Source organism: Danio rerio, chromosome 9 (assembly GCF_052040795.2).
Source record: "Danio rerio strain M-AB ecotype USA chromosome 9, GRCz13ab, whole genome shotgun sequence".
Classification (NCBI taxonomy): Eukaryota; Metazoa; Chordata; class Actinopteri; order Cypriniformes; family Danionidae; genus Danio; species Danio rerio.
In genome coordinates, this window is record NC_141029.1 from 25,525,086 (window position 1) to 25,552,935 (window position 27,850).

The 27,850-nt window shown below is 37.5% G+C and overlaps 1 protein-coding gene across 1 annotated transcript in view; it reads left to right on the top strand.

The window, feature by feature from the left end:
- Nucleotides 1-27,850, top strand: part of cntnap5a (contactin associated protein family member 5a) — a 155,914-nt gene that overhangs the window by 119,626 nt on the left and 8,438 nt on the right. Inside the window, exons 11-20 of the mRNA XM_087267840.1 lie at nucleotides 8,180-8,286; nucleotides 9,445-9,564; nucleotides 10,780-10,980; nucleotides 15,525-15,681; nucleotides 17,736-17,863; nucleotides 18,023-18,193; nucleotides 19,489-19,707; nucleotides 19,862-20,101; nucleotides 24,911-25,135; nucleotides 27,376-27,509. Coding sequence (XP_087123966.1) covers nucleotides 8,180-8,286; nucleotides 9,445-9,564; nucleotides 10,780-10,980; nucleotides 15,525-15,681; nucleotides 17,736-17,863; nucleotides 18,023-18,193; nucleotides 19,489-19,707; nucleotides 19,862-20,101; nucleotides 24,911-25,135; nucleotides 27,376-27,509 — 1,702 coding nt within the window. The remainder of the gene's footprint in view (nucleotides 1-8,179; nucleotides 8,287-9,444; nucleotides 9,565-10,779; nucleotides 10,981-15,524; nucleotides 15,682-17,735; nucleotides 17,864-18,022; nucleotides 18,194-19,488; nucleotides 19,708-19,861; nucleotides 20,102-24,910; nucleotides 25,136-27,375; nucleotides 27,510-27,850) is intronic.

Sequence of the window (27,850 nt, forward strand, 5' to 3'; positions counted from 1 at the left end):
TTGGTTTACTTTTTTCTGATAATATTATGCACATTTTAATCTTACAGGTATATGAACTTTACCCACTTAACTGTCATCCAAATTTTTGAGTTGAAACTTACAAAATTATATATGAAAGGATATATGAAATATGCTTAGCTTGTAAAGATAAGTTCAAGTTTAGAAAATAAATAGATGGACTTGGCATTTCTTCTTTAAATCCTGCAGGAATACAGTTCCCCTTCGGGGGGAACTTCAGCACTATAAGTGGATTTGATTGTAAAATCCACGCATTGGGAGGTTCGGTTCAGAAGCTACTCGTCTGAAAGAGTATTGAACGGGCCAATTAAGAATGAATTGGCAGCGCAAGCCTGCGCAGGTGAGCGGCATAAGCAATCAACTGAGTATATAAGCTCACCTGGCGCCAGCAGACGCTATCCTTTTCGCTTCAGAGACTTTCTGATCGAGTCGATGAGGGTTCCTCCTGCTGTGACCAGCGATTCTGAGCGAACGAGAGCATTCTCCCGGTCCAGAGTGTGTACACGCAGTGGCAGACGGTCGAGCTGGGTTTCTCCCTTGCCTGGCGTTCTTTGGGTCCGGTCCTCCAGAGCGGTGCGTATAAAGTTGCAAACTTCACAGAAAGAGCAACACAGTCGTGCAGCACGTCCTTATCAGGACGGCGCTCCGACTGTGCGTTTCTGGATGCGGTGGTTTCCTGTCCTCGGATGATGGGCGCGGGCACTGCGTTACATGTCTGGGGGTCCAGCAGTTCATGTCGTCATTCTCGCGGGCAGTTCATGTCGTCATTGCGATGCCATGACTGTTGCGCAAGATCGCGGTTAGCCTTTGCAAAAGGGCGAACCACCCCAGTTGTCCCCTGCTCTGCAGCGGGCACTCGGGCAGATCTGAGGGTTTCAGCGAGAGATAATCCGTCGCCCACGGGCCCGCGGACCTCCCGCTCCTCTAAGCGCTCCATCCAAGCTTCGGGCGGGGGAAGCGATCCGTCTAACAGATGGTAGCCCTTACGCCCGATGACACCGGAGACCAGATGTCCACCGCGGCATCGGAGGGTGGGCTTTCATTGTCCGATGATGATCCAGACCTGCTCGCCCCCTTCGGGCTGGTGAGCGGTGTCACTACGGATCCTGAAACGGACATGTTAGCCGTGCTTTCCTGGGCTGCTTCGGCCGTGGGTTGGAGATGGTTTATCCCCCAGCTCCGCGGCCGGACCGACTAGAGGGGCGTTCCCTTCTTCCCGGAGGTGCACAGTAGGCTCACGCGGTCTTGTAAAGCACTTTTTTCTGCTCGTGCTGCGTGTTCCTCCACCCTAACCACTCTTGACGGTGAAACAGCCAGGGGGTATGTGGCGATTCCTCAGGTTGAGTGCGCGATGGCGGTAAATCCGCGCGGCGCCTCTTCTTGGCGGGTTCGCCTCGTCTCCCATCCAAAGCCTGTAAGTTATCTACCTCCCTCGGAGCTAGAGCTTACATAGCTGCGGGCCAGGCTGCTTCCGCCTTGCATGCGATAGCCACCTACCAGCGCTACCAAGCGCAGGCGCTGGCCGAGCTGCACAAGGGTGGGTCCAACCCAGGCTTACGAGCTTCGCACCGCCGCCGACTTAGCTCTTCGGACTACTGAGTCCGCTGCGTGTGCGTTGGGGAGGACGATGTCCACATTAGTGGTCCAGGAGCGCCACCCCTGGCTGATATGCGCAAAGTCGACAAAGTCTGCTTTCTTGACTTCCCCATATCCCCAGCCAGGTTCGGCGACACTGTCTGTGAATTCACCCAGGAATTCAAGGCGGTGAGAGAGCAGTTGGTGGGTGATGTCTTATCGGCGGTCCGTAGCCCGCTCCGCCCGCCGTGCCATTCATACCTGCTCCTCGCCGAAGGCGCCCGCCTACGAGAGCTGCTCCGCCCCCGCACACGCCTTCGGCGAAGCGAGCGCGTCGGGCACCTCGGAAGCAGGCAGCCCCCCTGCCCAGAACGCCGCTAAGTCCGGCAACGGACCGCGAAGCGCCCCTGGGACAGGCCATCTGGAGAAGAGGGAACTTGCTCTTTCCCCGCTGGAGGGCGGGGCCCCATTTCCAACGGCACTTTTTACTGCCATGAAAACATTATGAAAGGGCACTTTTCACTTCCCCAGATGTGACAGCCCGAAATCTGCCAGTCTGGGACGCTATGCTTTCTAGCTTGCAGATTCGGTGCGTTTCGCCAGTGGCTCACGAGCGCTGGGAGGACGGTCTCCTTTCTCCCACCCCTCGAGCCTCCCCTCCGGAGCTCGGGTTTGGAGTGAGCAAATATCTCACCTCCAGCTTTTCCGTGGGACCCGCGAGCTTCCCGGATCAGCACACCCACTCCGCGCTGCCCCACTGCTGGTACGTCAGCGATTGTAGCGATGAGTCCATTAGCGAGAGCTCTGCCTGCCTGGTTAGCGCGGGCCAGCTCTTCGCGGTGGCTCATACGCACAATCAGACTCGGCTATGCGATTCAGTTCGCGAAACGGCCCCCCAAGTCACGGGTGTGTATTCACCAGGGTCAGCCCCCTGTCCGCCCCTGTCTTGCGAGAGGAGATTGCTGTCCTCCTGGCGAAGGATGCAATCGAGCCGCTCCCTCCAGCCGAGATGGAGAGCGGGTTTTACAGCCCACGCTTCATCGTGCCCAAAAAGAGCGGTGGGTTACGGCCAATCCTAGATCTGCGCGTTTTGAACCGCTGCCTGCACAAGCTGCCGTTCAGAATGCTAACGCAGAAGCGCATCCTCCGGTGCGTTCGTCCTCTGGGTTGGTCTGCAGCATTAGACCTGATGGACGCGTATTTCCATGTCTCCACTCTTCCTCGCCACCGACAGTTTCTGCGGTTTGCGTTTGAAGGTCGAGCTTGGCAATACAAAGGCCTACCCTTCGGGCTCTCTCTGTCTCCGCGGGTCCTCACCAAGCCCGCGGAGGGTGCCTCAGCGCCCCTTCGGCTCGCGGGCATCTGCATACTCAATTTCTTTACGACTGGCTGAATTTGCCCTCTCTTTGATTATGCACAGAGTTGATTATGCACAGAGACAAAGTGCTCTGGCACTTCCACCTGTGGGGGTTTCAGGTCAACCGAGAAAAGAGCAAACTCGCCCCCGTGCAGAGGATCTCTTCTCTCAGGCTGGAGCTGGACTCGGTCACCATGGCAGCGCGCCTCTCCGGAGAGCGCGCTCAGCTGATGCTGTACTGTCTGAGAGAGCTCGACAGTAAAATAGTGGTCCCACTGAAACTATTTCAGAGGCTCCTGGGGCATATGGCATCCGCAGCCGCTTCATGCCGCTCGGATTATTCTATATGAGACCACTTCAGCACTGGCTTCACGATCGAGTCCCCAGACGCGCATGGCACGCGCGCGCACACCGAGTCTCTGTTACTGCGCTGTGTCGCCGCGCCCTCAGCCCTTGGAGCGACCCCTCGTTCCTACAGGCCTGGGTGTCTCTAGAACAGGCGTCCAGTCTTGTTGTCGTTTCAGCAGACGCTTCCAACACGGGCTGGGGGGCTGTGCGTTGCGGGCATGCGGCTGCGGACCTGTGGAAAGGTACCCAGTTGCATTGGCATATCGCCTGGAGCTGTTGGCAGTGTTCCTCGCTCTCCACCGTTTTTTTCCGGTGCTGGAGCGGCAACACGTGCTGGTCAGGACGGACAGTACGGCGGCGGTGGCGTATATCAGCCGTATAGGGGGTATGCGCTCTCGCCGCATGTCTCAGCTCGCCCGCCGTCTGCTCCTCTGGAGTCATCCGCGGCTGAAATCGCTGCACGCCATTCATATTCAGGCAAGCTCAACCGTGCAGCCGATGCGCTCTCACGGCAGCCTTGCGTCCTGGAGCATGGAGACTCCACCCCGAGTCTGTTCAGCTGATATGGGCGCGATTCGGGGAAGCCCAGATCGATCTGTTGCTTCCCCCGAGATCGCTCATTGCCAGTTGTTCTTTCCCTGACCGAGCGCTCTCGGCACGGATGCACTGGCTTACAGCTGGCCTCGGGGCACGCGCAATACGCGTTTCCCCCAGTGAGCCTGCTCGCGCAGTTACTGTGCATGGTCAGGGAGGACGAGGAACAGGTTGCTGGTTGCGCCCCTCTGGCTCAACCGGACCTGGATGTCAGAGCTCTCCCTCGCGATAGCCCTCCCCTGGCAGTCCCTTCGAGAGAGCACCTACTCTCTCAGGGACAGGGCACCACCTGGCACCCTCGCCGATCTTTGGAGATTTTTAGACGCGAGGAAGACTTAGGTAACCTCCGATTGCGGTGGCTAATACCGTCACTCGGGCTAGAGCCCCCTCCCCGAGCGCGCCTATGCCCTGACGTGAAGTCTATTCACTGAATGGTGTGTCTCTCGCTGAGAAGACCCCCGTAATTTGCCAGATCAGCGTTGTGCTTTCTTTACGCCGAGAGAAGCTGGAGAGCAGGCTGTCGCCCTCCACACTCAAGGTTACGTGGCTGCCATCTCCGCTCTCATAACGCGGTGGCTGGCAGCACCGTGGGAACGCATAACCTCATCATCCGGTTCCTCAGGGGCGTTAAGCGAATTAATCCACCCCGCCCCCTCTCATGCCCTCTTAGGATCTCGCCCTCGCTACACAAGCCGCGTCAGATCCCTTCGATCCTCGACTCAGTATATTTCTGTCCCTGAAGACAGCTCTGCTGGTCGCGTTGATATCGATCAGAGGGTCGGGGACCCGGAGGCATTTTTCGGTCAGTGACTCGTGCCTGTAATTGGGCTGGCTTCTCTCACGTATGAGACCCCGCCCGCGATATGTGCCCAAGGTTCCTACCACTCCGTTTTAATACGAGGTAGTGAGCCTGCAAGCGCTGCCCTCGGAGGAGGCAGACCCAGCCCTTATTTATTGTCCAGTTCGCGTTTTGCGTATTATCCGGACCGCACTCAGAGTTTAGATCATCTGAGCAGCTCTTCGTCTGTTATAGCGGTCGGCAGCAGGGAAGTGCCGTACCGAAATAAGTTCCCACTAGATTGTGGATGCCTTCTTTCACTATCAGAGCCGAGATGAGCCGCGTCCCCCGAGAGCGCGTGCGCACTCCACTCGGAGCTTCGCATCCTCTCGAGCGCACGCACGCGGCGCCCCTCTAACAGACATCTGTAGAGCTGCGGGCTGGGTGACACCCAACACATTTGCAAGGTTTTACAATCTGCGAGTGGAGCCGGTTTCCTCAAGGGTATTAGGTAACCCTTGGTGATTGAGGAAACAATTCGGTAGGGTGTTGAAACACGCTTGCTGCGCCATTTTCCCTAACACGGAGATACGTGCGCCTTTTTATCTGTCAGTAAAGTTCCCCGGCAGGTGAGCCCTGCAGATTCCTCCGTGGCCCCCAGCACTGACTTAGCGGAGGAGTCACTTGCTGGCCCACTACGTTGTAGGTCTGCCCGCTGGTCAGCCCGCGTTTTGGGTAAAGGTGCCTGCTATGCGTGGTCCCCACTAGGTGATCCCATATGCTTATTCAGCCACGGTTAAGTTCCCCCCCTGGGCGGACCCGTGTCTTCCCTCCCCGCTAACCACTCTTTTGCTATGCGTACTCCCCCTTTTAGGGCTAGTCCATATGTAAATTCTGCCATCTATCCCCCCTTGGGTAACGGATGGCCTCCGCAGCGTCCTCCCTATCGGGATTGCACGCTTCCCAACGTACTGTCGTATTTTCCTAGAATTATCTAGATGCTCACGACTTCCCAAAAAAATATATATAAATCCGTAAAACTTCTGTTGAAGTAGGATAAATTAGGGCCAGGGACACGTTGGAGGACCGCGCCCCCCATGATGTGGGTGCGTCACGCTTGCTTGACTATCTCCTCATCGGGGGTGTTGGTAAGGTGCAGTCATTATGGCGCTTTCAATGGGCTCCCAATGCGTGGATTTTACAATCAAATCCACTTATAGTGCTGAAGTTCCCCCCGAAGGGGAACGTTCGAGGTTACTAAAGTAACCCTTCGTTCCCCGAGGAGGGGAACGGAAGCACTATACTCCGTCGCCATAATGACTGTCCCTTAGCTGTTGAAAGTCTCTTCAGCTTAAAAAGGATAGCGTCTGCTGGCGCCAGGTGAGCTTATATACTCAGTTGATTGCTTATGCCGCTCACCTGCGCAGGCTTGCGCTGCCAATTCATTCTTAATTGGCCCGTTCAATACTCTTTCAGACGAGTAGCTTCTGAACCGAACCTCCCAATGCGTGGATTTTACAATCAAATCCACTTATAGTGCTTCCGTTCCCCTCCTCGGGGAACGAAGGGTTACTTTAGTAACCTCGAACGTTTTAAGGTATGGAGTCTTCTGCTGTTTTGTATTATTAACAACATATCAACAGCCATAATATGATTTTCCTGCTGTCACTGCTTGGTCTTGTCATAATAACATACACTCCTTTGCCTGATACACTGCAAACTGCTTCATTATTAAGCTCCCTGCTTCCTCTAACGTACTCACTACAAAGGATTTTTGAGTGAATGCTTTGAATTGGTATCCTCATTTTCGGCTCCTTGATCTAAGTTTTAAAACCTTAAAATAATTTCTACAGCATCGCTCTATGTATCCCTTTAACAATAAAGCTGTAATTTCCATGCTAAAATTATGTATTAATTCCCTTAAATTTCAATTTACGTGTCAGCTCTCATTTAATTTATCACTCTATATTACAGTAATTGCGTTGTATTGCTATTATTATTAATACCGTTCTACATTTTTAATCTTTCTGAAGTATTAAAGTGACCATTATGTGACTTAATAGGACTTATATGACCAGTTAAAATGACCGCTGGAGATCAGCTGTCCATCATTCACTGAAAGCGAACACAGTGTGTCCTGTTTTTTCCACATCACAAACCTTACAACAAATTTTCAGGTCATCGACTTTTACTTTAGACAATGTCGCCTTACCAGAAACCTCTATCACTAAAATTTCAAAGGGTGCTTTATTGCTGCAGAGCAGTTCTGCACATTGGTTGGCATAATTTAATGGTCCAGCAAAGCCTTTTCCAGGCATGACTAGAAATAGCACAGAGGTAATGAAATCATCACCTGAAACAGTATCCAGCCTGCAGTTGACTCTCCCTGTAGTGGTTAATGGCTGTTTGAATGGCTGTATTGTACGTGGAGGCCTCATAAAATGGGCTCTTCAGGGACCAGACGTGCAAACTGAGCTGTGTGAAATTATATATGCAGGCTTAAAAGGCCGGTAATTGTGAAAGTTAAGCAGGCAAATTAATGCACTATTAATCAACATGTCTCAAACAAGCACATCAATTTTTTTTTTTTTTTTTGCATGTCTGTGTGTTCATTTATCAACAGGCGTTGTGCTAAAATAAGACATTCCTACATTAGAAATATCCGTGGCTTGCATAGCAGCATTATTGAGGAAAACAGAAGAGATGAAATTAGCTGAAATTGTCCCAGTCTAATCCTGTATCTATTTAGTTTGTATACTGTATTAATATTCATTTACAGTCAGTCTTTGATATAGTGTTATTTTAGTATAATAATTAACCACTGTCATTTTTATCAATAGTTTTTTTTTTCTTATAGCTTTGTATGTCTGTATTTTTATTTAGCTTTTTAGTTAACTAGCCCTGCTTCAGTGGGGTTAAAATTGCATTTCATATTATCCAAAAGTGCTGGATAACAAGAAACACTAAAGCTTTTAACTTGAGCTGAGTTTATTTTTCACTTTCATTTGTTTCATTTGTTACAGATTATAAACCTTCATGCTTTTCTAAAAAAAGCAAGAAAATGCTTCAAAAGAAATACTATTTTCAGAGGTCACGCAACAGTTACATCATCCCTGTTTCTGATGGTGTTCTTGTACAAATTCAAATATTAATTTTACCCTTTATAAATTAGGTCCAGCTGCTCTTGATATGAAATATTCTGTCACTCACTCAAGGATTCCTCTTGATTTAACAGACTGTTAGATGCCGCCCGAAGAGCTCTTCCACATTACGCCCTATTTCAATGCAACAGACAGCTTAATTGTGTACCGACATACTCATTCAGTCTGTGAAAATTGATTTTGACTTGAGATAGACATGTAGTGAGTTCTCTGTCAACTTAATGCTTCTGTTCAAAATGAGGCTGTTAAAAATGACTGCTTATAATCTCTTTCAAACTGCAGTGTAACCCTTGGTTTGTTTCATTTACATATCTCTTTACACGGTGTGTTTTTCCATTTCCATGGCAGATGTCTGTATAATTTCTGTGAACATGGCAGCCGCTGTTCCCAGACATGGTCCTCTTTCTCGTGCGATTGCTCTGGTACAGGATACAGTGGAGCTACATGCCATAACTGTAGGTCTGCGCAATGGATTCCTACATTTCAAACACACTGTACATTAAGCATTATTTCATTTTACCTTCCAAAACTTTAGATCAGTTAATCATCATTTATTCACAAAACACAAATAAAACAACGTTTGTGTTGAACAACATAAAATTAGCATAAAACAAAAACACACTGCATAAATACAGTGACAAATATTGTTAACCACAAAATTCAATTCACTAACATGGATTTATTCATTCATGTTTAAGTCATCAAGGACTAAATTATTCAGTAACTATTATCAATAGTTAGTATTGAGTAATAACGAGTAGTTAAGTCTTCTTAGTAATAAATCATAAATGAATAAATTGTTTCATTATGAATCAATTACTTATAAATGTCTGGTATGTTAATGACTACACTGTCAGAATTATTAGCCCCCCTTTGAATTTTTTTCCCCCTTTTAAGAAATTTTTACAGTATGTCTGATAATATTTTTTTCTTAGAGAAAGTATCATTTCAGCTACAATAAGTGCAGTTTTTAATAAAAAAAAAAAAAAACACTTTAAGGTCAAAATTATTAGCCCCTTCAAGCTATGTTTTTTTTTTATTTACAGTCTACAGAACAAACCATTGTTATACAATAATTTGCCTAATTACCCTAATCTGCCTCATAAACATAATTAACTTGAAAAATATCTAGTCAAATATTATTTACTGTCATCATGGTAAAGATAAAATAAATCAGTTATTAGAAATGAGTTATTAAACTTATTATTTTTAGAAAAAAAATCTTCTCTCTCTTAAACAGAAGTTGGGGGGGAAATAAACATATATACATATATGTATTAGTATAGTATAGAACAAAATAAAAAGTAGGTCACATTTACTTTATTTTCTATAAAAGTTTTCTTTAGGTTGTTTGAATTTAAATTTACTCTGATGTTTTTGGACGTAAATATTTATTGGAAAAGGCTTTGATGTGGTATTTGAATGTTTGTCGTTTCCTCCAAGTTGGATTTTTCTTAACAGAAATCATTTTCACACAAAGTCATTTCAATGTGCAGGCACTGAGATATGACTATTTTTGTACAGTATAGAGGATTCAGACTGTGTTTGGTCTTGTTTATGAATTGTTTTATGTTCTTTGATGAGTTTTTTGTATTCTCTGTTTGAATTTTCAGCCGTCTATGAAGCTTCGTGTGAACACTACAGGCTTGCGGGAAGCTCTTCTGGATATTTCTCTATAGATCCTGATGGAAGTGGTCCACTGGATCCTATTCAGGTCTACTGTAATATTACAGGTCAGTTTGTCTACATCGGCTGCTCAAAACCCTACATTTCAAAAATGGTCACAGTAGGATCACACTGCACAATGCACAGACATTACACAAATTGAAATCTATACATTCATTTATTATGAACTAGTTATAAACAGGATGTGTCAGTAGCAAATTTTATTCATTGAAATTTTGCATAATTTCAATTTGCATATTTTAGAGGGCTTGACAAACCACCTGAAGGAAACACATCTGTTCCTCTCTATATGCACCATATATATATATATATATATATATATATATATATATATATAGATATATATATATATATATATATATATATATATATATATATTTTTTTTTTTTTTTTTTTTTTATAAACACCTAAAGACTCAATAAGATAATAGTAATAAATAAAATAAAATGATTAATAAAGAAGCTGTACTGTCCAATTTAAAATAATTATATATTTTTATAGATTTTTAAATGTATTCTTGCCTAAAATAAACCAAAACATAGCTGTTGATTACTTCAGTGAAACATAGCAATGTTAATAAAGATAATTATAATAACAAAAAATAATAATAATAATAATAAATAAATAAATAAATAAATAAATAAATAAATAAATAAATAAATAAATAAATAAATAAATAAATATTTCTAAGGTATTATTAATAAGGTCAACATAATTAATAAAGGGGTGTCATATCTTACAGAATTGTTTACTTGATCCTCTTAATGAGTATTTAATTTTTTCAAGGTAAAGACAAGACATAATCTCTCTGGTCCATTGAATAAAGTTGGGTGGAAGGGGATCTTTTCATTTAAGCAGAATTGCTCTGCACGCTAATAAAGAAGAGAAGGCAAGAATCTTACACTTTGATGCAGAGAAACATGAGTCTTCTGGAGCGATTCCAAATAATGCCACAAGTGGTTCTGGTTCTAATGTATATTGCAGCACAACAGAAAGGGTATTGAAGATTTTAATTTGAATGTAGTAATGCACACCTTCGGTAAAGCTGGTTTAGAAGAATCATTATTGTGAAAAATGTTATAAAGAATCTTGAATTGAACTGAAGATTATAATATATTACTTGTGAATTATTTTATTAATACTTGATTGTATTTGATGTACAGACTATATATATATATATATATATATATATAATTATTTTTAAAAATCCACAAATTAGTTGTATGCTGTTGTAGGATGTAATAATGCAGAACATTTTTCAGGAAACAAAGTGTGGACGGTGGTTCGACACAACAGCTCCAACCCAGTGCGAGTGCAAGGCTCTTCCCTGCAGAAGCCGCATGTTGGATGGTTCAATTACAGCAGCTCATCTGATCAGCTGAAGGCTCTGCTGTCTCTGTCAGAGCACTGTGAGCAGAGGATCTCCTATCACTGCAGAAAATCACGGCTCTTCAACCCGTGGGGTGAGTTTGAACACATTTATATGCACAAAATTATGCTGAGAACTCACAATACAGCTTATTGAAAGCACTCCTTGTCAGTTAACTTGTAAACCAATAAACTAGCAATGTACGTAAACTGTGTCTACAAAACCTAAATGATAACGATAACTTGTTTTCCTGTAGTGACATCAAAATGTTGTTTTTGGCATATACTGTACAGTTAAATGCAAAATTATTAGATCTCTTTTTTTTTATATTCCCAAATGATGTTTAACAGGGCAGGTTCACAATGCAGTGTTTGCTATTATTATTATAGTTGTCTTCTGAAGAAAGTCTTTTAGTTTGGATAGATTAAAAGTTTTTACATGTTTTAAAATCATTTGAAGGTCAATATTAATACCCTAATTTTTTCAATTGACAGAAATTTCCATAAAGAATGCTGTTGTCCAATAACTTGCCTAATTAACCTAACATGGGTAACCGTATTACCCTATCATGCTTTAAACTGAATACTATCTTGTGCAGCAATTGTAACTAATATGAACAACTAGTAGTAAAATACTGTATTTTGCACTGTCATCATTGCTAAGACAAAGGAAATGAACAATTAGAAATAAGTTTTTAAACTAATATATTTTAAAATGTGCTGAAAATGATCTTCTCTGTGTTAAATATCATTAGGGAGTTACTTGAAAAAATACACATTTCCTCGAAGAGCTAATAGTTTTGACTGTATTAACTCTATAAGTCCAAGAGTTTTATTTTGTTTTGTTCTATGTCATGTGTTATAAATCATTGAATACTGAAGGAGAGTTTTGCAAACATGTCAGTGGTAAACTAATAACTCATATTTTATCTTTTCGACATGCAGAATTTTGACTGTAGCACTTCTGCTGCTGCACGAGATAAGAATTTTTGTGTCAATAAAGCATCTGAATCTGTGACACAAATATTTTCTGCCTTACTGCAAATTGTTTGCTCCATTTGCATGTGCTTAAATCCGCAGGTGCATTCCTGTCAATTATCACACATCCATACTTCAATAAATCAACAGAAAGTAATGCGTTTACAAAAAACAGGGAAAAAAAAAACATTTCTGATCTTAATCTGATAAACGAAAACAAGCTAAGAACATGCTTTTAAACACTCACTGATTTCACTGACAACTTTAGTTTCGCCAGTTGTTGAAGTTTTTTCCTTGCCACTGTCGCCACTGGCTTGCATGGTTCGGGACTTGTAGAGCTGCATGGATGGATTTGCTCTTGAGTGTTTGGACTCTCAGCAGTGAATATTAAACCACACTGAACTGAACTAAACTTAACTTCAACACTGAAAACTGAACTGACACTGTTTCAATTTACTATAAACTTCTATGTGAAGCTGCTATAGTTGTGCTATATTGTAAAAGCGCTATAGAAGTAACGTTTAATTGAATTGAATTGAATTGAATTGAATTGAATTGAATTGAATTGAATTGAATTGAATTGAATTGAATTGAATTGATTGGTTAGGGACCACTGCTGAAAGAACAATTAGTGCTAGAGATAAACTAGAGTAATGTTGTCGCATTAAGCTGCAGCTAATATCAAACATGTTTCTTTAGTCATTGTATTCCTTCTGAATTAATGTGAATAATGAAATGGGGGATTAGAAATGTTTCACCTGAAGAGAATTTTGCATTCAGATTTCTTGGTCTGTCAAGCCATCTAGAGGATAAATGAAATTGTAAACTTTTAATGACGTGCATGACTAGATAATATCACCATACAAAAAGATTCAACTTCCTAATCATCTTAACAAATTTTTTCAAGAAAGGACAGAAATCAGTATCTGCAGGAAGAAAGCTGTTCTTTCAGTTTTGGCAGCTCTTGAAGAAAGTCATGTGCAATTTTCCACAGTTTATGAAAAATTGATGTAGCTTGGTTCCCCTGAGGCAGATATCGTGTCACTGCAGACTATAAACAAGATTATTATTATTCCCTACCTATTGTATCATAAAAATACAAAAAAGTTGAATTATTTTCCTTCTGGTCCAGCTGGCTTGAATGAAAGCATAATTAGTTTTATTGCTTTTGAAACTCGGTTGGTTTCCCTTTGTCCCTCTGTTGTTATGAAATATATGATGTCCTCATTACAAGTAGGATGAATAGACTACTTATTTAAAGGATTGAAAACGCTATAAATACAACTAAATTGTAAAAGTATATTTTAACATGTACATAAGAGTTGAACTTGCTATGTAATTATTTCTCACAATATAAAAAATACATCTTTTTTAAGATCTTAAGCCATTGATATTGCTATATTATGTTATATTATATTATATTATATTAAATGATATTATATTATATTATATTATATTATATTATATTATATTATATTATTATATTATATTATATTATATTATATTATATTATATTATATTATATTATATTATATTATATTATATTATATTATATTATATTATATTATAGTATATTATATTGTTGCTGTTGCTGTTGTTGTTGTTAATAATAAGAAGAATTTCATTAGCTTATCTTAATGACACATAGCAGACAGTAGTAATAGCTAAATATTAGACATTAAATGTTTCATAAATGTATCCTAGTTATCTGACACACTAAAATTCTTTATTTAAAGGCTTGTTGCCTATTTTCACAGAGTTTCTTCCTCAAATTAAAGGTGAGAGCGAATAATTATCATTGTATCACATGAAATGTGAAAACTTTCTCACTCACAATCCAGAGACAGGCCTCATTTAACAAAAGCACGGATTTCAAATGTTCAAGAGAAATCCCAAATGCAGTTTTAGTAAATCTTGCACTTTAATGACCAGACGAAGACAAACGAATATCCACATAAAAAAATATTTTATTTTCAGTCTGGCAGTCATCCCAGTCTAAAACCGTAATTATTGCCCAGATTAAATTCCACTTGGCATTAATATGCAGAGCAGACCAAAGATTTATTGGAAGTCATTATTACTGTACCGCACCTTATCACAAGTGTTTTGATTTAGTGGGCTAAATTAAGCTGTCAATTCAGAGATCTGCCAGTGCTTCACGATCTATTCTCAAGTGTGCAAACTCTGCTTTTTAACACAAATTAAAGGAATCACATTTCTCTGGTACAGTAGTCACACCGAGTCCTCACCGATCAAATAAATGCTGTCATGAAGATGTGGCCACGGTGCATAGTCTACATTTCTAGACCTTTAATGATTTGTTTACTTTTTTATTTGTGTGTGTATAAAATAAACCAGCATGGCTTATGATTAAGCAACTTATATGATGCAAAACATACACAATGCATGTACACATTTGAATTTGTGCAGATTAAGAGAGATGTTCCTTCTGTTCAATTTTAATTATTTTATATTTTTTCACCAATTTCTGTTTAATCTTAAAGAGAATATGTTTTCAACACATTTCTAAACATGATTTCTAATAAGATAATTTCTAAATTTCTATGCCATGACAGTAGCCTGCACAATATTTTGCTAGGCATTTTCAAGATACTAGTATTCAGCATAAATATAAATTAAAGGCTTAATAGGTCAATGGTTAACAAGATGAGTTAGGGTAATTAGGCAAGTCATTGTATAACAAGCATTTATTCTGAAGCCAACTGAAAAAAAATCCCTAAGGGGCTAATAGTATCAACCTTAAAATGGTTTTTTAAAAAAAATTAAAAACTACTTTTATTCCAGCCAAAATTAAACAATTAAGACTTTCTCTAGAAGACAAAAATACTGTGAAAAGTTCAGTTTTCCATAAATATCACTTAAGTATCACCATAAATATTTGCAAAAGAATGGATATTTCACAGAAGGGCTAAAAATTTTGCCAATACTTATTGGGAATATTTTCATTTGTTACAGAATTATAGTTGCTAAATTTTTCATTCTTTTTTTATTTTGAATGTCTAAAAAAATCATTGTGAAATGATTGAAAGTAAACGTGTCTTCACACTTGACATTTTTTATTTCATTTTGTTTTATTGTGTGAAGAATGCCATGCAAACTTCAGTGCTTTTCAAACAAGCAAACTTCAGTGCTTTTCAAACAAGCAGACCTATGCACAAAAGTACGGATACAGAGAGCACACTGAAAAGATGCGTCTGTGTTCACTTCACTTCACATGTGTGTTCACATATAAACGCAACACTGACCAAACACATCTAACCAAACCAAAAACAGGCCAATTCATTACATAAAGTGGTACTATTTTAGATGTTAGGAAAGCTACATAAAAGCATTACCATTACATAAAAGCATTTGTGTACATTGAGGTAAGTATGTTATACTTTAATTTCTCTTTTCAATCTCATTTCAATGAAAAAAAAATTATTTAATTTTAAAACATGCACATATGTTTATTTATTTATTTATTTATTTATTTATTTATTTATTTAGTTAGTTAGTTAGTTATTTAGTTAGTCTCTTTACTACAATACTTGCAACAACATTTCTTTTCTGCTGTCATGTTCAAAGCTATACAGTATGAATATAAAAAGAAAATCACTTAAGATCTGCTTAATATTGAAAAATTGTGATGCTGTTACAGATGGTACCCCTTTGTCGTGGTGGGTGGACCGCAGGGGAGAAAAGAGGACCTACTGGGGTGGATTTCAGCCTGGGGTTCAGCAGTGCTCCTGTGGCCTGGAAGAGAGCTGTGCCGACATGAACTACTTTTGCAATTGTGATGCAGACAGAGTGTCATGGTAACAAGGCAAATGCAACTCATTATGTCTGTTAGAGTACAGAGATGGATCTTACTTAATAACACTGTCGCCCATTCACTGATAATTGAGCACAAGTTCTGTAATTATGGGCTCAGAACCAGATGAAACACAGTAAACACCCTTTATGGAAGCTCTCAACTTCTTTTATGTAGAATTTATACCAGATCCAGATTTAATGCACATAATCTGTTTATGAAATAAGACAGATTATATATATATATATATATATATATATATATATATATATATATATATATATATATATATAGTCGTATTATTCTGGAGAAAGTCTTATTTGTTGTATTTCAGCTAGAATAAAACCAGTTTTAAATTTTTTAAAATCCATTTTAAGGTCAAAATTATTAGCCCCTTTAAGCTATACTTATTTCGATAGTCTGCAGAACAAACCATCGTCATACAATGACTTGCCTAATTACCCTCAACTGCCTAGTTAACCTATTTAACCAAGTTAAGCCTTTAAATGTCACTTTAAGCTGTTTAGAAGTGGCTTGAAAAATATCTAGTCAAATGTTATTTACTGTCATCATGGCAAAGATAAAATAAATCAGTTATTGGAAATGAGCTATTAAAACTATCATGTTTAGAAATCGTCAGCTTGGAATAATAAGGTTATATCTGCGTTCTGAAAGACTTTGAGATATTGAGCTTCAAAGTTTTTGCATTCCATAGCAAACAGTATGTGAGTAACATTTGTTTTTGTTTTTTAAATAAAAAGTCTTAAAATGTAAACAACTATAAAAAAATACCCCATATTGTAAATAAGTTGTCATTTATTAAGAATATTACAATAACTCAATTTTGACAAAAATGTCAGATAAAACCTTATAATTCTAAGGTCAAGAAATGTGTTGAAAAAAAATTCACAGATTAAACAGAAATTGGGAAGAAAACATAAATGAACAGGGGGGCTAATAGTTTAGGGGGCTAATAATTCTGACTTCAACTGTATATGTTGAAATACATCTATATTACATATACTGTTTTTTGTAATAGTCTGTCTTATACTGGACTAACCTACATCTATTTGATTTAAATAAATAAATAGACAGACAGACAGACAGACCTCCTGTGAAATTTCTAAAGTGTTGTTTTACACTACAGATTAAGGACAATTTCACAGTATTTTCAATAATATTTTTCTTTTATTACAGTATATCTTTTCTTCTTTCTTCTAATTTTGCTGCAATATGATTAGTTTTTGTTATGTTCAAATATTTTAAGGGCAGTATTATTAGCCCTCTTAAGATTTCTTTTAATCGGCTACAGAACAGACCACGGTTGTCCAATGACTTGGGTAATTAACTTAGTTAATACTAGTATTTTCAAAATAATTAGAAAACTTTGTATGTGTAAAGTCAAAGTCAAAAGAAATTAGAATTAAAACTAGTATAGGTAAAAATGTGTTTAAAAATCTTTGTTAAAACAACACTTTTGATTTTTTTATAATTAAATGAATAATAATTTAGACTCAGATGAAGTTAAAATATATGTCATAAAAGTTATTGTTTTAAATCGGATATATTAAATTATACCAAAATGTGATTTATTCTTTTCATGGCAAAGCCTAAGTTTTAGCATTACTACTCCAATCTTCAGTGGAATAATGATACAACAAACAAAATCAATCTAATATACTGGTTTGATACTATGAAAATATTTTTCATTAGTATAATCGTTAAGAGCTGTTCTGCCACTTAACATGTTAGAAAATTTTTATCTACTGTTTATTTTGGTTAATGTAATGCATTATTATTACCAGTACATTAAAGACACTATATTACAATGAAGATTGTTAAATATTGTACAAATTTTTTTCAATATATAACCTTGAAAAAAAATGAATATAGAAACTTTAGATGATGATGGTGATATTTAGATTATTTTTTTAGATTTTGACTTATGCAATCATTGTTTATTTTAGAGGATATTTCAGTGCATCTGAATGTTTGAAGTGTTTATGTGTTCATACATATGTTATTATAACTGTTTTGAATGTGTGCTTTTGTTTACAGGGAGAATGACACTGGTGTCCTCTCATATAAGGAGCACTTGCCCGTGCGGGAGATTGTGATCGGTGACACTTACAGACTGGGCTCTGAAGCTATGTATGTCGTGGGGCCCCTGCAGTGCTCTGGGGATAGTAAGACCACTACTCTGTTGTCAAACATGATATTAGGAAGAGAAGAAAGAAAGATATAAAAAAAACAGAAAGAGAGCACATATTTCTATGAATAAAATGTATTTATTAGCTGTCTTGGCTATCAAGTATATGACATGTATCTTTCTTGCTCTCTGTTAGAGTCCCTCTGGAATGCTGTGTCTTTTTATCAAGCGGCTTCATATCTGCAGTTCGCGTCTCTGCAGGCAGAGCTTTCTCTCGATGTCTCCTTCTTCTTCAAGACCGCTTCCCCCTCTGGTGTCTTCCTTGAAAACATTGGCCTTCACGACTTCATCAGGGTTGAGCTGAGCTGTGAGTCTATGAATATTTCTATGAGATTATACTAAATATTTTATGAACACATCTATATTAAAAGAAGACATTTAAGATTAAACTTGCAAAATTCAGTACTTAACCACCCTGTTATTGAATCAATACCCATGTCTATGTCGTTTTACTTTTTCTTGTGTTGGTTGTGTTCTAACTGTAATAATTGAATACATCATTTCAGAGAAAAAGCAGAAAATTGGTTAGGTCTTAACTTGAACAACGAATTAAGCACAATGAACTGTACAATGAAAATTTTAATGCCATTTAATTTAGATAAATTATTTTAAATGATAAATTATAAACGAATAATATAAACTAATAATAGTTCATGAATGTGTGTGTGTGATTGAGAGAGTATATGGTGATATCCAATTCTGGGAAGGGCATCCGGTGCATAAAACATATGCAGAGTAACTGGCTGTCCATTCCACTGTGGCACTTCTTCTTTAGTAGCGCTTGTTATAAACTATATATCTCTGCACTTCATTATTTTGTAAAAATGTTGCCTATATAATCTTTGATCAAATACCATAACCTTTCCTCTTCCCCGAATCAACTTTTCTTCACTTCTCGATTCTGACCAGACAGTGTTTTGTATATGATACGATTCCCTTTGTAAAATTCAGCTCCTTCTTCTCATCATCACCAGTGCGAGTCTTGTTTCACCCCTGCCTTAATGGGAGCCAGTGGTTCGAATATGATATGATTCTGTCTGTAAAATTTAGCTCTTTGTTCTCGTCATCATCTGAAAACATTCTTCACTAGAGTGCGCATGCCATTGGTGATTCTAATGGACAATAATCCTTCACAACTGTGGGCAAACTGGCATTCAGTTCTTCCTCCAATTTGTTAGACATGGCCATTTTCCAACGATCCAAATTGTTCCCAAAAGTCAAAATCATGCCACTTACTACAATTTGTTCTCATATCAGAAACCCTAAAACCATTTCAATCGGAAGTACATAATGATAGTGGAAGTAGACATAAAAACATTCCAGCTTTTCAAAGTTATTTTAAAGTTTCTGATATGGCTTTGTCAAGCCAGTGTTATCATCAGACTTCACTCATCTAGTTTATTCCTGAGATAATTTTTTTTTCAGTGAAAAGGTTAATCAGTTTAATCTATTATTGCTTAGTAGTGTTGCTAAGTATAACCTGAATGAACATGTGGATATACCATATTTGGCATTTTTCCCTATGATTTTGCTTTAATCCCAGCATTGAGTTTAGTGGTGTTCAAATTTCTTGTTTGAAATCCCATGTTTCTGTCCATCCAGCTCCCACAGCGGTGACTTTCTCCTTTAATGTGGGCGACGGGCCAGTAGTCCTGACAGTCAAATCTCCTGTGCCACTGAACGACAGGCAGTGGCATTGGGTTCGAGCCGAGCGCAATGTGAAAGAGGCATGCCTGCAGGTTGACCAGCTGCCCTTGCGGATCATTGAAACGCCACCTGATGGACACCTTCGTCTTCAGCTTGGAAACCAGCTGTTTGTTGGTAAAGCGGATATTTAAAAAGTACACTACAAAGTAAAAGTTGGGGTTTTTTTCTTCTGTCAGTGCAAAAGCAATTTTCTTTCCTTTTCATGCATCCGCTGCTGAAAAGTATTTCTGATTGCTCATTTTCCATAATTTCCTCTCTCATCTCTCAGGGGGCACCGCTACAAGACAAAGAGGCTTTCTCGGATGTATTCGGGCATTTAACATGAATGGAGTGAATTTTGACTTGGAAGAAAGAGCCAAAGTGACACCAGGAGTGAGTTCAGGATGTGCAGGTCACTGCAGCAGTTCAGCCGGGCTCTGCCACAACAGGGGGAAATGCGTTGAGAAGAGCAGTGGTTACATGTGTGACTGCACTAACTCTGCTTACGGAGGACCCTCTTGCACAGAAGGTAATGTGCTGATAAAATAAACCTTTTAAAACCAATATGTTAGACACAGAAAATTATCATTAAAAGAAAGCACTTGAAATAGTTTTCATAATTGCTAATGACATAAAACGAAAGAGAATTCAGTTTTTTCCTATGACTTGATGAAAATTAAATAAACAAAAAATAAGTAAAAATACATGTGGAAGGAAATGTGACATTTTTCCATTTTAATATTTAGATGCACTCTTACAATTAGAGTCATGAATCTAAAATAGCTTTTTGTGTGCACGGTGATGGAATAATGAATACTTCCAGCAGCAACTCCATCATCTGTGTAAAAGGACAGTAAAGTAATATAATTAAAATGTAACTTGTTGATTGCAAAGGAAAAACAGTTTGGCAAAATGATAAATATATGAAAAACGTGACACCAAATGTCACTAAAACATGCAGTGCAGTCTTGCTAGCTGCTGAGTAATACTTTTTCATATACCAGTCAGCACAGATTTTTCAGTTCATTTATTTGATTGCTCATTTGTGCCCTGATTGTTAGTTATTACACAATCAATTAGAGTGATACTTATGATTTCATGAAAACCAAATAACAAAACAGTAACAATTTAGTTTAAGTGCCAATTCTCATTATTAACCTGTGGCTTATTCCCTGCTTATTATTAAAGTGGTGGTCCAGTGTGCATTTTAAGGCTTGGTTGTGTTTATGGGCTGCAAAACAATGAGTGCTCATGCTTCATTTGTAAAAATTCATTAAAATACCAATGTTTGGATGGCATTTTAGCTTTCTCTGCTGTAACATTACACCACCTCTGGCCATGCCCCTTCATTGTGCAGGGTGTAAGTGTGTAACCTAAAGGCTTTATGACATCATTAACCCAGATGTATTTTTATGTAGTCCCCAAACTTTGTTGGCTGTAGGCTTTGCTAAGCTAATGCTGTAAAAGCCTATGTTGCCCTTTGCATTGAACTTTGAGCATAATACATTCATAGTTGTTGTTTATGTTCACACAGCTACATAAGGCAAGGCAAGTTAATTTATATAGCACATTTGATATACAGTAGCAATTCAAAGAGCTTTACATAAACAGGAATAAAAGAGACAAGCATTAATAAAAAAGAAACAATTAATATAAAAAGAGATGAAAACAGCGTAAAGACAGTTTTTCCATATTCCAAAACACCGGTGTATCATATTTTCTCATTTTACTCTGGGACTTCTCCATTCTGGTGATCACCCTTTTCTCTGCATTTTTTCGGTACCTATTCATCTATTGGACGTCTCCAACATAATCGATTTTTCACCTAAAAACGAAAAGTTAAGCTTTACAGCTCTAATTACATGCTCCCAATTTCAACTTCCTTCTGGAAAAATTATGCAAAAAACATACCTTTTTGTGGACCACCCCTTTAAATTTGGCTGTTTATCATAAAGTGTATTCTTCATGGCCTTATTCTACATCTCCTGCCTAATACCTAAACCCAACTACTATCTTAGTATATATAAATAAGCAGCAAATATTTTTCAATTCATTGAGACAAAAGTCATAATTAATTGTTTATTAGTAGTGTGAATTAACCTTAAAATAAGGTGTGACCCATAAAACAAATAAATAAAATATGAAATGCATTTCCTTTTTTAATGAACAGATGCAACGTAATAATTCAAATTCTGATTTTAAAATAGAACCGATTCGCCAACAGTCATTATGTATTTCTGAATACTTCTTACTACATCATCTTTGTTTCAGACATGATGAAACTGGCATGTAATGTGTAACATGAACCCATGGATGACTTTGTGATGTCTATAAATTAGCATAATGTACTGTAAAAATAATGTAGCCATATGTTAGTGGGCAAGCTTTGCCAGTCTTTGAATAACTGCACTCTATCAAAGGCTCAGTGTTGCTGGATTGGAGGGCTTTGATGTTGCCTGTATGAGCACTGAAGGCACAGAAGTCTTGGAGGCGTATGTGTTGAGTGGGATTGAACATCTTGATGTACGGAATCTAAAACAAAGCTACTTTTTACATAAGCTTATATTTTAGTTCACAAACACTGCCCTTTCATTAGGGGAGAAAAACAAATCCATATTGACTTTAATGGCTTTTCTTAACCTTGCTATGTTTCAATTCAATCTTCTTGTGTGGGTGGAATGTTCAAGCATCCTGCTGATAAAAGTTATGACATTCTGGCACATGTATATTTCTTATATGATTTTCCAGAAATATATAATTATGTAATCTCTGTCAGTAAACAGGAAGGTAAAATCTATACATGTGTATTCAGGAAGACATCAAAAAGTCAGATGTGCGTATAAAGCAGTCTTCCTTCGGTTGATCTGATGAGCTGTGCTGATCAAAGGCACTGAGGATGAGATGTTCTGTTCTCTTCAGCCTGTCTCTAATAGAGTCTGTCATTGTGGTGATGCATATTGTTCAAATACAGAGAGCGACGAAAATAAAATTATTAATGGAGAAGTACTTGTCCTGGTTTCAGCCGGATAGTTACAGACTTATAATGATATTGGAAACGTAATATATGAAATATAGACTCACTGGTTAAAAAATACATCTGTATCATAAACTGTAAAGTCTGTCTCTCTGTCTTCTTACAGTGTTCACCCCATTCATTTATGATAAATAATATTAAGGTAATATCTAATATCATTGAAAAAAGGGTTGCACATGATTGACTTGTTAAATCTATACAGCCTTCACACAACAATTTATCAAGCCCACAAAGTTTTACATTACATATTTATTTTGTTTGATTTGTTACTTTTTAAGTTGTTAACTAAATTTGTGAAATACATAGATTTGAAGATTTTGGTTGACATAAATAGCTCTTTAGGATGAAAACCAAAACATAGGCTGTTAAATATAAATCCTAAAAAAAAAATCTGAGCCTGACAACAAAAACAATGAAAAGCTAAAATAAATGGAAAACTGATTTTATTTTAAATTGTAAGTGCTGAGAACAGACATTGCAAGATTTTATTGCAGAAATAACTGACAAATCGCAATTTTGAAAAAAAAAAAAAGCTCCCACACTATCGACATCTCATCTTTCCTCTAGCGAAAACACTTCTAAAACATACATCTGCTGTGTGTGACATGTTTTGTCATGTAATTGCTACTATTCAAAACCCTTGTGGCCAGCAGCATGCATTTTAAGTGTTTCAACCAGCAAAAGTAATTTATAATTTATCAGATTTTGCAGACCAAATTTTATTCTTTCAGTATGATAAAAAAGGTATTTAAAATAATATCTAGCATTTTATAATAACTACACACTATGAATAATTTATTAAGCATTAGCAAATAGTTAATTATTTATCTGTTAAGTATTAACTCTATATTAATAGACGTTAGTAAGCAGTTTATAAATACAGCTATGCTTTTTTTCTTGATATATAAGTACATTTATAATATGCTTAATGATTGTATTTTCATGCTTTGTTAGTAATAATTTTTCCATTACTTAATTAAGTATTGCATTGTTTACAAACTAATTATTTAATAATAGTTGGTGCTATTTTAAGATCATTCGGAATGCATAAGTAAATGATTACTACACTATTCAAATTAGCATTCTTATATCTTATTATTCAGGCAATACTAATAGCTACTTTATATGTTAAATGCTTTATTAACTCAACTTTTGTGATCAAATTTTGTGACCTAATCTGAAGTGAGGATTATGTATGCAGTTATATTCTAAACAGGAAAAAAGAAAATAGACAACTTTATTTATTTCTATTCATTTGAAGATACACAAATGAAACTGCATCAAATGAAAATAAATCTTTGCAATCTTATGTAAAATAAAATGTTGGTATAAGTTTAAACTTCGCTAAATTACTTTAAAATGTTGTACCATAATATGTTGTTAAATTAATGTATTGTTGTTGTTTTATCCAATTTTTATTGTATTTAATTCTAATTGAATTTTGACACTCCTGTTATCTGGAAATGTTTAAAGCTTACAGTAATTTTATTTTCTAGATAAGATTGCAAACATTTTTTTTTTATTTGATATCAAGCCTTTAATTGTCATTTCTAAGAGATTTATAAAGCATAAATAGTCCTCATTTTAGGTCACAAAACTGCTTGGAGTTGAGTTAATAAAGCATTAACAATACGATAATAAAGCATTAACAATACATATATATATATATATATATATATATATATATATATATATATATATATATATATATATATATATATATATAAGATATAATAAGATATATACATGTATAACTGTTGATTTGAATAGTTTATTAATCGTTTACTAACTCATCCTAAATTATTTTAAAACTCCTAAATACAAGTAGTTTATAAATAATGCATAACTAAATTTAGTAATGACCAATTAATGAGTAATAAAGTATGAAAACACAATTATTAAGCACATTATACATGTGCTTATACAGTAAGTCAAGAATACAGCATGTGTAGCTGTAGTTATGCTTACTAACATCTATAAATGGTGAATTAATGCTTAACAAATAATGAATTAACTATTTGCTAACGCTTAATAGATTATTCATAGTGTGTAGTTATTATAAAGTGTTACCAAATAATCTTTTAGTTCCCAATAATGATACAGCAGCTATATTGTGCATTTCTGCTAACATTTTTTCCACAAGCAACTCCATTACTTATAGAATCTATTTATATTATAAATGCATGACTTTTAAAGATTCTGTTCAAAGTTTAAAGAAAATGTCAAGTGTACACAGGAAATCAAGTGTACTCGAATTAGATTTATAGCCAACGACAAAGTCCATCTGGTCTTTTGTGTCCACAGAGGTGTCCATGTCCTTTGAAAGAGGAGCATCGGTCACCTACATTTTTCAGGAGCCATTCTCTGTGATCCAGAACCGGTCAGCCGCAGTTCTGTCAGTCCCTTCACAATACAGCAAATCCAGAGACAACATGGCACTAAGTTTCCAGACCACTCAGAGTCCTGCTATGCTCCTCACAGTCAACACTCTCAGCCAGCAGTATGTGGCCGTCATCCTTGCTCGAAATGGTGAGATGGCTATGTCATATATCATTCTCAATCCTGGGTGTCATTAATGTATGAAAGGTTTATATGTCTATAATAGAGATATTGCAGTGCTAAATGAATTACTCACACCTCTGTTATCTGGATTGCTGTACTGCAAGATTAAATTAAATGAAACATAAAAAGTTATGGTACTTTGTGTTCTACTATAATTAGATGAATTCTGCAGTACTATTGATTAATCATGCTCATTTAGATTTAAACTGTCAGTTTTACAGCCTTATAAATCACTGGAAGGTGTATGAATTGTAAAAAATCACAGTTAAGTAAAACTTTAACGGCCAAACTGGGTTGGATATTGTAACATAACCACCATTGAGAATTACATTCTGTTTTTCAGGCTCACAGTAAAGCATTTAAAGGATACTTCACTCAAAAATTAAAGTTTACTCATACATTCAATTCTATATGATTTTATATGATGCTCTTTCTTTGTAGGCAACATGTTTCAAGCTGCTTTTTTTGACAGAAAAACTAAATAGTGATCAATAGCCATCAAGCTAAAAATACAAAATCAAATTTGAAAGTAATAATTATAAAATATTAAGAATAATATACTTTTAAAAAATAATTTTAAAAAATCAGTAAAATTTACAATAAAGTAGTACAAAAATGTCATCTTTAAGATGCTGTATGTAAGAGTTACAGCCCAGGCTCATTGGAATTTGGTGCCTTCTTCATTTTTGCAAAGCTAAAATGCATTGCTCCTGGGACATTCTGTTGCATGTTTCAGATGAAAAATTCAATAGAGTGCACAGTATACATTTTTGCGAATCTAATATGCATAACTTGAGGCATGTTTTGTTGCACGTTTCAGATACACATCTTTCTTTTACACGTACATGAGAAGGCATGGCTGTTCATACAGATCACCTAGACCAGCGAACCACTAATCTAAACTCTTCTTAAAACCCAACTAATAATGTTTTTAAAAGTAAACATAAGAAAGAATGCACTGTGGCCACATAGTTTTACATCACTTTTATCCTCATTGTGAAGCTGAGCTTCACCAGACATGTGCTCTGAATCACTAGTACAACACATTACAAAGTGAGGTAAACCAAACAAACTGACCATGCCAGAAAAGTTCCAAATCAGACAAATGTTTAAGTACATTTTTGCAGCTTCACAAAAATGCAAACAAAATAATCTTTCTAATCAGCTTGTGTTGAAGAGTTACATAAATCAGTAGCATTTGTCAGTGTGTGAACAGTTTGTACTGAAAAAGAGACATATCAGAGGTATGATTTACATGATCATCTTAAGTCTTAATTTTATGACTGTAATGTATCATTCTGTCTCATTATGAGAATGTAACATTTTTACCACTGGCATAATTGAGATGATACTCTGTTTAGAAATATAGACACAGGACATGTTTAAGTTAATAATTTGGATCGCTTTAAAGACCTTTTCTCATCTGTCACCATTCATTTTCATTGTAAAGAAAAGTGCAGGATGAACATGAAGCACGAAGGCTTATGTTTCATGGAAGAAGTCAAAGGCAAAAGATCTATGCTTTCAAGATCAGTCATGCCTTCACCCGGCTTACCAAAGTATGGATTTTTATTGTGCAGCACTCACTCCTAGTAAATAGCACCACCCACATGCATGTTGTGTTTAATCCAATCACACAATGCTCTACAGAAATATTGACAGAAAGTGTTAAGTGCAGAAATCCTTGGCGCACAAAGAAAGTCAAGAGGTTTCCGAAATATTACTTGTAGCAACTTTCTGAGAGAATATCATCACAGACCTGCACCCTGACCTTTTATCTGCTCTATATGTGTGTAGGAGGGACAGATAAAGTCTATTGACACATTCGATACGCAGTGAAAAGGCTAGAGGCTGCCAGGGAATTAATATTTATAAATCTTTTAGAGCAGCTGCTTTGGTCTTGCATCGTCTATATATAAATACGTTGTCTCATAGACTTATGCAAGACTTCTCGGGAGCTGAAGTCCATCTGCTGAGCTCTGTATCAACACTACAGGATGACTCACAATTATATTGGAACATACATAATTCACCGTGACTGGAGTTACATGGTTTTAATTTTTGCTTGACTAATCCAAGTACCAAATGGATAATAAAATGGATTTTTACCATGATTTACAACACGCTCGCAGCAAAATCATTCATCCTTAGTTGGAGCTATAAGTAACTTTGCCAAATATGCTAATGCATTGATCTGTTTCTCTCAGGGAGTTTGCAGATCTGGTACCAGCTGCATAAGGAGAAGAGGCCGGATGTGTTCAGCCCCATCCTGAGCAGCCTGGCAGACGGACGACTGCATAGAGTTCACATCCAGCGGGAGGGAAAAGACGTGTTTGTTCAGGTGTTGCATTTTACTGCATGGATGAATAATGCAAAAACACAAAAGAGATATCATAATTGTAGTGTGCTTAGTTTTTGTTTTGTTTTAGAAAAGAAATAAACACGAAGCAGTACAGATAGTTATGAATAAGAAATTTACACTAATTATTTTTGGTTAATTTTAAACTAATAATCAAAACTTCAATGAAAAACCTAAAAAAAATTCAGTTAGTCTGAGAACTAGGGCGCTATCATACACGTTTCCCCATTGTGTTGCTATTTTCAGATCAACGCAACCTTAATTTTCACATTTTCCATTACATTGTTTAAATAGCAAATCCATTTGGGCTACTTTGTGAACTC